This window comes from Photinus pyralis, unplaced genomic scaffold, assembly GCF_008802855.1.
Source record: "Photinus pyralis isolate 1611_PpyrPB1 unplaced genomic scaffold, Ppyr1.3 Ppyr1.4_LG5, whole genome shotgun sequence".
Lineage (NCBI taxonomy): Eukaryota > Metazoa > Arthropoda > Insecta > Coleoptera > Lampyridae > Photinus > Photinus pyralis.
The window spans coordinates 23364942-23374523 of record NW_022170596.1 but is presented as its reverse complement, the minus strand read 5'-3'; the positions used below and the strand labels follow the sequence as shown (position 1 = coordinate 23374523).

The window sequence follows — 9582 nt, the reverse complement described above, 5'->3', positions numbered from 1 at the left end:
GCAGCTATAAATCTCATAATCAGGCCTTCGGGTGCTTCAATTCAAAGTCGGTGTAAGATCTAGGGACCTAAGTAGCCATGCTACTGGACCACCCATTTAAATCCATCTATTATGGATGTACGCGATCGGGGTGATTTATTGAAGCACGGTAGAAGTAATCGAGGAACTCGGATTGTATAGGAACGCTAAACGTTGCTCCGTTTTCATTCGTGGTGGCAGCATTTAAGGACCTAAGAGATACTGACCTACAATCTCGGCTCACAAGTTCACAAAAACCTCTGCTGATTTCATGTAGGAAATGTAGCACTCCATTAACTCAAAACCCAATCGGAATGAAATGTGGCTTCATACGTGAATAAAATTGAAAATCTGGTTTACACGACGGCGTCTTCGAATTACCTCGCAAAACGGGAGTCTAGAACCAAAATTCAATTTTATTGATGCACCTTTTGAAAGTGATATGGATGCAAATGCTCCTCTTTTAGTAGGTAGACGTGATACCGAAATGTGATGTTGACTGGTAACTTGGGACAAAAGTCGCTTGCCTTTAGATGGATCTAGAGCAATTTGTTTCAAAACCGGCTCATCGCAATACCTTGCTGGTGGAGGATTAAGTGATCTTATCTCCACCGAACGGAGATGGACTTCCAAAGATAGCTGTCGACTAGGAAGTCCCTTCGGGGTAATCTTTCATCGTCTAGGTTTCACCGTGAGACTAGTAAAATATTGCAATCAGCCTCGTCAAAAGGGCTTTACAGTCAAGTACACACTAAAGTCCCTAGAAGGAAGTGGATTCAATTGAGCTACAAAACTCTTTACAAGCTTTTTTCTGATGATAGCATATTGTAGGTCCACCAATCGGATGTGTTTTTTAGTGATGAGCTTGCTTGCCCTGCTCCGCTAGTGTTACTTGCATGGTCTCTAAGCGCATCTTACAAACTGATAAACTGAACCGAAGCTATTACATTTACATTTTACATTTACGCATGTCTTGGTTCTTAAAGGTAAAAAAATTAGACAACAGAAACAAATTTTGGAACTTTCCATGTATAGGGTTAAGTTATAGTAGCTATCATAGTATAGTTAGTATCTTAATCAAGCATTTTTGACCCCTTGCTAGTTGAAAGAGGTTTGCTGTACTCTTCTTTCTTCGTAAATATGTAACATTACATACAAAGAATTTCTGTCTGGTACGGTAACTCAATTGTAAGTATAACGTTTGACAGAACTGCGCTTCTCAATGAAATCTTAGAAGCACAAAAATCAATATATAGTGGATTTTTGATTGTTCTATTAGTATATATAATGCTCATCGCAGAGTTGATCAGATGGCAATGTGTTAGAAGGCACTTAAGCTACTAGCAATCGATGTTCAAAGATGCATAGTTACAGAAAAACAATTACAACCAAAGCAACGCCGATGATATGTATTATTATCACATATTTCCAAATGGCAAAACTAATTATTGAGGACACATTGTCCGTCCATTTCTCAAACAACTTACTAAATTGAGCAACAACTTTACTAAAAGATGCTAGTAGTAATAATTCCTATATGACAAACGTCTCTCGGGTGTCCATCTTCCGCTAATATTCGTTTTAGGTGCTATTGATGTAAAATTATTTTTATTTGTTACTCAGTTGTAAACGTTGATTAATAAGACTAAACGCAAACGGGTAAGCGTCATCTTTAAACGCTACTGACTTGTAAAACTGACAGCTGACGTGTAAAAATTTTACAAGTTAGTAATCTAGTAATTTCATTGGCCAGAATTAATGCGAAGTCTCTGTTACATGGATAATATGATATTTTAGACATTTCTTCGAGATCAATTTAAGAACTAATTATTTACGTTTACTATTGTTTACAAATGAGTAACAAATAAAATATTGTATATTATACGCCAGGTAATAGTTTTTACTGGCTCTAGGAGATGGCAGGCTCGCCTGACGGCTTGCCAGTCAACTTCTCCTATCGCCAGTAAAAACTCACTTACCTGGCTAATGTAAAATACTATAAACCGTTCCTTATAGTAACGGAAATATCCCCCTTCATACATCTATCTATATCTTCAGCTACTTTTCACTGTAAAATGCTATTTAGACGAAGACCTAAGGAGCAAGGATTCTCAAATGATCTCCATTTCCGCATTTGATACTGTATACATCTAACTATTTGCCATTTGGTTACTACATTTCATATAGTATAGTGCTTATATATGCAAATCAAACTTCTCTTATTTGAGAATTAATATAAGGTTATCAATAGAGTGTCGATGTCCATGTCTAGTAAACCGATCACTACTCTTATCTCCATGATAGAACGTGAAACTACTCGTACTGTACGATTTTGACAAAACTTAGGTCCTTTAATGTTCAGTCCAGTTCATATACATCTTAAAACGTTAACTAAACTTAAATCCGCTTCATAATTTACCGTGAGATCTTAAATAATCTAAAGCTCTTAGAATTTCTACGGGAATTGGGGGAGGTGTCGGCAAATGGCTACCAACAGGCAAAAATCCATTTTCATCGGCAGTGTATGTGACGGAATATGGAACATTGTCCGGTCCCATGTATTGATAGAATCCTTTAGCTCTCATGCCTTCCTTTTCCGTACCTTTGTTTGCCAGTTTTCCAGACTCTTCTGCGATAATTTTGTTTTCAGTTTCAAATCTGCAAAGCGTACACTAAACGGCAATCGAAATAAGTCAATTAGCTTACTCCCAGTGATATCCGTCGGTGTCGACATCTTGTCCTTGTCGTTTAATTTTCCATTTACCATTTGGATTGGAATACCGCCCTTGGTCGTAAGTGGTACCTGACAGCTTAGACGCAGATCCAACTGGAGATGCTGCCGATGCTAAGTCTCCGAAAATTGAGTCCGGTCTAAGTGTGTGTTTAGCGGGTGTTGACCCCGCTCCTAACAAATTAGCGGATCCAATTTGACCGTACTTGGAATTTTGAGATTTAGTTGTGGATTTATCTGCGAAACTGTTGGTGAAAACCCTATGCGCTGGAATTTGTCATCTAATTACTTTTGAAACTTGAGAAATCCGTTGGCTTACCTGATTTGTACGAATCGATATCACTTCTTCGGTGTATTCCGTCATTTTTGTAAATACCACTATCGTCGGATGTGTATCCACCTGCTCCATCGTGCAAGTAACCGCCGAGGCCGTCTGGTATGTAGTCGCCACTGTGATCGTGGATGTAACGGCCGCTGTCATCGTGAACGTATTGGCCACTGTTGTCGGACACGTATTTTCCTAGGTCTTCCTTATGTTGACGTTGAGGTTTTGCGTGCGAAAATGACACGAGAATCACGACAATCTAAAAATTACAGCGGATCAGTGAGCGTAATGGTGGCTAAATACATGCAACTGTAAGAATCAGAAAATGTGACTACGACTGTACATTTGGATGCACCTAGGTAATAGTGAATAGATGTTACATCAAAATGGTACTATACTCTATTCGTTATAAGAACATAGCAGTAGAAAGGATAGGGAAGCTTGGATCTTCACTGTAATTGGTTAAAACACGAGTCAGTACGACACGGAAAAATAAAACGAGTGACGAATTTTGTTTAGTAGTAGCTAATTGGCCAACTAAACTGCTTCAGTAACTACTGTATCTGCCAGTCAGGGCTATAGCAAGAGGGGGGATTGTAACGGTGAATTTTCTAGAAATCTAGTTGTAAACGTAAGATAATTCAGTTTGAGAATATACTATTGGAATTTGTAGGGTCTAGAAATTTAAATGGATAAATTATCCAAGAGAGTAGTGGAATGCAGTAATAAAATTTTGAACCGTGTCAGGTATTTTTGTGTCATTTCACTTCCAGTAACGTTTTTTTCTCAATTACTTCAGGGTGTTGAGGGGTCACGATAGCGAAAGTTTTACTCAGGTTCAAACGTTTTTATTAGAGATATTTTGTTTCATTTACTACGGCAGCGTCCAACATAATGTTATTTTCTGACCATGGATAGATTAATCAGAGGAGAGATTAGCAGTAAGCACACCATCTAATGAAGTCTATTTTTTACCACCCGCACGTTGGTAAGGGGGTTATTGCATTGGAGTTCACTCACTTTTTTGACGGAAGTACCTACACGTTTTAGAGCACAAGGAATCCGAATCAAACAAAATCTCTATAATGTCGATCGGTATGTCGGTCTGTCTGCCTGTACTCACATTTCCAGCCAAACGGCTGAACCGATTGGAACCAAGCTTGGTACACATATTCTTAGATATAACAGGATAGAATCCCGCATGCGGTGGTGTGCGGGTGGTATCTGTGCTAGTGTCAGCAAATTTTTATACATTGGGCTAGCGAATTTTGTTGCCAAATTCAAAATTTTAATTCAAGAAGGGAAGTTTCGACCACTTATGTACGCACAAAGACCGTTGCAGGATATACGAATAAGAATAGAGAAAGGGTCTTAATAATGTTTTGATTTTTTTTGGTGATATTTTCAAAACTATTGAAGATACCTATTTCAAATATATTTTCGGATTGTTCTGCACGAAAATTCGCACCTTTGCCCTCATTTAACCAACTTTCTATCTCTTAAGATAAGCAAGATCTCCATAGTGGCACTCGAAAAATGGACACCCTGTATTTGGATCGATATCGAAGATAGATCTCATTTTGAGTCACAAAACGTGCTCAAAAACTTTTGGTCTTTTTTGTTTCTTTTCAGGCATCGAAAAGACTGTCCTCGATTTAATAGAAAGACTGAAGCCCTCAAAATCATGTTGGTTTTGTCTTTCGACGAGCTTCATCTAAATCAAGGACAATCAGCAGAAATAAGCAACTTGTTATAGCTATTATGTACGTATATGAATGTTCGTCAGTTAATTTTATTTACCTTTCCTTATAAATATCGGAAAATAACGATGCAATATACAATATACAGGGCTTTTATTTCAAAACGATCCATTGTCTGTAATTTGTAATCTTGATAAAAAAATGATAAATTCCAAAAACACGTTAACAATGAAACTATTTATGAATTTAACCCTCAGCTACCCCCACCTTAAAACTATAATATGCATATGAGTTACACATAAAATTCTCTACACAAAGATACTCCCAAAATCAAATTTGGATCGTCTGGTTTTGAACTAATTAAAAAACAAGATAAATACAAAATAAATGAATTTGACACACCTCATTTTGATGGTTTGTTACCTCTTGAAAACACCTACAATTATATCAAATATCCTCACAAAATATCATCAGAACAATCGACGTTAGTACCTATTATAGCATAAGAACATTTTGTAATAGCTGTAGGGAAATGAACATTGAATCTTTCATTCCTTGGAGGGAGTGGGGGAGGTTTGTTATGAATCTTGAGAGAGAACACAGAGGCAGTTAGGAATAACCCCCGAGTGAACGATGATATTATGATAGTTGTAGGGGAATTTTCATTCTTCCATAAAACGTTTAGTGGTTTTATCAATCACAATCATTTTTGGAGTTTGGAGTCCTTAGGCTTGAGTGGTGAAGGAAAATGAGGCACCGATAGCAGGGGTGGTGCATGCATGCTGTAGGCAAATGCGCATTGAATCTTTCATTCCTGGGGAGATTTACAAAGGATTCAATTGTAGACAGATTCAAAACACCATATTGATTCAAGGGTTTAAGGAAGTTGCAAAAGGGTTTTGAATATTTCTGTATCTGTGGAAATTCAGAAATAACTGAAGTAAGAGTCATGAGAAATTATGGAAATATTCGAGGGCGATCATGAACGATACGTGAAAGATTTAAGAAATACTCGTGGAGGTTCAGGCAGATTCAAGAGTAACTCAAGAAAGATTGGGAGAACCTTCAGGAATTCTGGACAAAATCAGTATAATTTTCAGGAAAACTCAGGACTGATTTGAGTATGATTCAGGAAGATTAGAGAATATTTATGGAAATTCGAAAGGATACCTTAAGAAGGTTAACAAAACTATCGTATAGTGAAATATTAGTCTGGGAGTAGTTGGGAAAATATTCGAGAAAGGAAAACCCATAATTCTAATTCAGTAAATTGTCAACTAAGATTCGGAAAAGATGTAGGAGTAATTGAAGGAAAAAAATTCGTGAATGATTTGAAGGAAATAAAAAACAAATATGGATAGACTCGGAGAAGATGAAGTCTTGATGAAGATACTAAGTTTTTCGAAAACGTCTGCATTATGAACAAACACAGGCGTAGAGTACTGGGATAACAATAGTTATTTACGTTATAAGTCCGGTAGGTTACTTGTAACAGTACGAGTTAGACATTATGGACGAGGCGACGTCAGGAGCCGAGTCAAGAATGTCTTAAACGAGTACTGCTACAAGTACTACCGGACGTATATCGTAACGTATTTTATTTCATACTGTAAGTCTGTTATTATTTCATTTCAAAGATTACAAAATTTCATTATATTGTAAAAATCGCATTACCTTGTTTCTGTGGCAACGGCCGTTGCTATAGTTTGTAGTTTGTTGACAATTGAATTTTTTTCACTGAAAAATTGACGTTATAAACGTTGTGGGATGTTCCAATGTTCCCGATACAATCCTGTCGAGATCTCATGAAGCAACCGAAAAGTTGGTTCCTAAGAAGTCGGGCGCAAGGTATGAAAAAGAGTACTAAGTGTTTTGCCAATTGAGGAACGAACATGGGGCGAAACAAGTAGAGGAAAAAGTCGTGTTGGCATACTTTTTGAAGGCAGTAAGTTTTTGAATTGAGATTTTTTTGCCTGGGTTTCGGTGTTAAAGCGTCATGGAGCATGGAAAAGCTCATCGACGGCAGAAAAATACATCGAAGGCTCGGTAGAAGGAAAAGTTAAGATTGCCCGTAAGATACAACTGATACAAGGCGGCGAAAATTTCATTGAAGTTTTACAGCAGAAGGAATCAAACATTACTAACTCGACATTCAGTAATAACCCAGGCGTAGTGTTGAGGGCAATACAAATTGTTTCATTACAATCAATGTTAATGTTTGAAATAAAGAATTACAGTCAAATTTATGTTGGGGTTTTCAATTAATTGTGTGAAGATGTCAAATTTGATGTATACAAATAACAGTCCGGTAAGTGTTGCTTAGCGACACTTACCGGCTCGGATGCTGTAATAACTCACCTACCGGACTCAAAATGATAGTGTAATCGAACATCTACCGGACAGTATGAAATAAAAAACCAAACCTGCTTCGAGAATATCAATTTTCACTTATAATTGCACAAGAGGTTTGTATTTTACCGAGTAAATTTGGGTTGTTAAGGTAATGAAAATCTGTTGCCTAGCAATTCGACGAGAAAAACTGTCAACTAATAAAAATGCGACACCGCAGGTGGAGCATTTTTAGGTTGACAGTTTTTCGAGTTCAATTGCTAAAAGGAAACAGATTTGAGTTGCAACAACCCAAATTTACTCGGTTTAAATACAAACCTCGAGTGTAATTCGGCAGGACAATTTAACGAACAAGAAATTCACCAAACTAATCAATTATTGACAGACGTCAAATATAGTCATATGGGAAAGGATAATGCGATAATTGGTTCGAAAATGAATAGTGAAAAAACCACTAGTGCGTTTGTCGCTGGAAAAGATGCAGGTAACTTTTGCCGCTGTCAAAGTGACAATTGCACTGCGGCTTATGCGATTTTTTATACATGAGTTGAATTGTCGCATAAATTTAATGTTTCGACAGGTCAAGTCGATACTCCTAGATGAGACCTTCTGATTACATAATCTTTGGCTGCTAGACCAAGAAAAGACAATTTGCACTGTCAGCAAGAAGGAGCCCCACCACATTATACTGTGGCTGTTACGCAGTGGCTGAAACTATAAGGTACCCTAGTTAATGGATTGGAAAATGGGGTACCGTAGATGGTCATCACGGTCTTGCGATACTTGACCCCGCTTGATTTCTTTCTTCGGGGATATTTCAAGACGGTAGTGTATAACACTCCACCTGACAATATTCAAGAGCTAATGTAGAAGAATTACAAGGGATACATTTGTTAACGTCCGTGGACACCATTTAATAAACCCATAGAAAATTGATTCAACTTTCTTAAAAAAAGAAGAGCTAGTAATAAGAAAAATGGGATTCTTCTGAAGACTACGATTCAAATTTAGTTTTTCCTATTTGGGTTATGCTCAATGGAAATGACCTATTTCTTTGGGTAACCTACAACATGACTTTCGCTAGTCTGTATAAATGCCCACGTTCCAAAAGGAAATGAAAGAAAATCTTCGCAAACATGGCAAAAAGTGAAAATATACTAGAGAAAACTGAAAATGAATTAGTATAATATCACCTACATTTTATAAGGACTGTTGTAAAGAAATGGAAATGATGATATTAGCTCGGAATAGCATCCCTTATTTAGTAGCCATTCATACTCCATACTTGTACTAAGTACGTATGTCATAAGCAAATAAATTTATGAACCACTTATTCTGTTGGTGGTCCGTAGGCGGTGGAGGGTTCCCCGAATTTTTCCATTGATGAGAAAAGTGTACAAATTTACAAAAAATGGCTTATGAAATATTCAGACGGACTATTTACAGAAATTGAGATGTTACGTGCACCTACAAGTACCCAAAGTTACTACTTTCGGATGCACCCAGATGAAATTCCATTAACATTTCAATATGCTAATCTAATTGAGATTAAAACGATAAATACAACACAACGGATCATGTACCATTTCAACTTTCACCTTAAGATACTCACGAAAAATCTAAAATGGAATTGCTTTACATTTTTGGAACAACATTTAAATTGGAATTTTAATTATAAAAAAACACTCACACCAGTGATAACTGATAGCGCACTGTTACTAAAATATCTATTACGAATTTGCATCACTTACCAACACTTTCATTGTGGAGTGATGGCACCTTTCAACTCTTTCACGCAACTGTGCCATCTTCATGGATCGTCTTCGATTTATACGTTTGCTAGGGTGTGAGATAGGGAATAGGTATGTCCGCCCATACAATGTCAAATTGCATAAGCGTGTAGTAAACAGATTTGTGAATTAGTTCTCCTTTCCCATCTCGGCACGTTCAAGATTCGCCAAATCTTGTCGGTTAAATCAAATTTATTAAATCACTTGGGCATAATTTTTCGTTAACTGTCTAATGTATGCATACGAGTATATTGAGAAACCTTTACAATGCATTATTGTTAATTTCTTTTTTCGTTACCGGAACTGCCTCTTTTCTATAAAAACGTTAATATTTTAAATGTCAGCCACACCAGCCCACAGTATACGCATCATCGACTTGGAATTTCATCTGCCCTCAAAAAATAGCAATTTGCGCCAAGTTAAGGATATGAGATGCCGTGACTTTTGAAGCGCCACTAAAGAGTCAACTGTTTATTACTGAGCTGGGCAATAAATGCAATTGAGATAATAAAGTAATAAAAATTCTTGGTCAAGATTGGCCAAAATTACGAAAATTAGTGCTAATGGTCACCGGGCGGCCTAACAGTGATTTACAACACGATTAAAATATTGTTAGCTACTGCACTATTTTCACTGTAAATTTAAATAAATATTTGCCCATTCTCGATT

General features: G+C 37.0%; 1 protein-coding gene across 1 annotated transcript; it reads right to left on the bottom strand.

The window, feature by feature from the left end:
• Nucleotides 1-2338: 2338 nt before the first annotated feature.
• LOC116171012 (larval cuticle protein LCP-30-like) lies at nt 2339-8975 on the bottom strand. The gene is made up of 4 exons (XM_031487636.1): nt 8875-8975; nt 3069-3333; nt 2725-3016; nt 2339-2676 (listed from the first exon to the last, which is right to left on the bottom strand). Exons 1-4 carry the CDS (start codon nt 8935-8937, stop codon nt 2427-2429), a joined length of 870 nt encoding a protein of 289 aa, XP_031343496.1. The 5' UTR covers nt 8938-8975; the 3' UTR covers nt 2339-2426.
• Between the last annotated feature and the right edge of the window lie 607 nt (nt 8976-9582).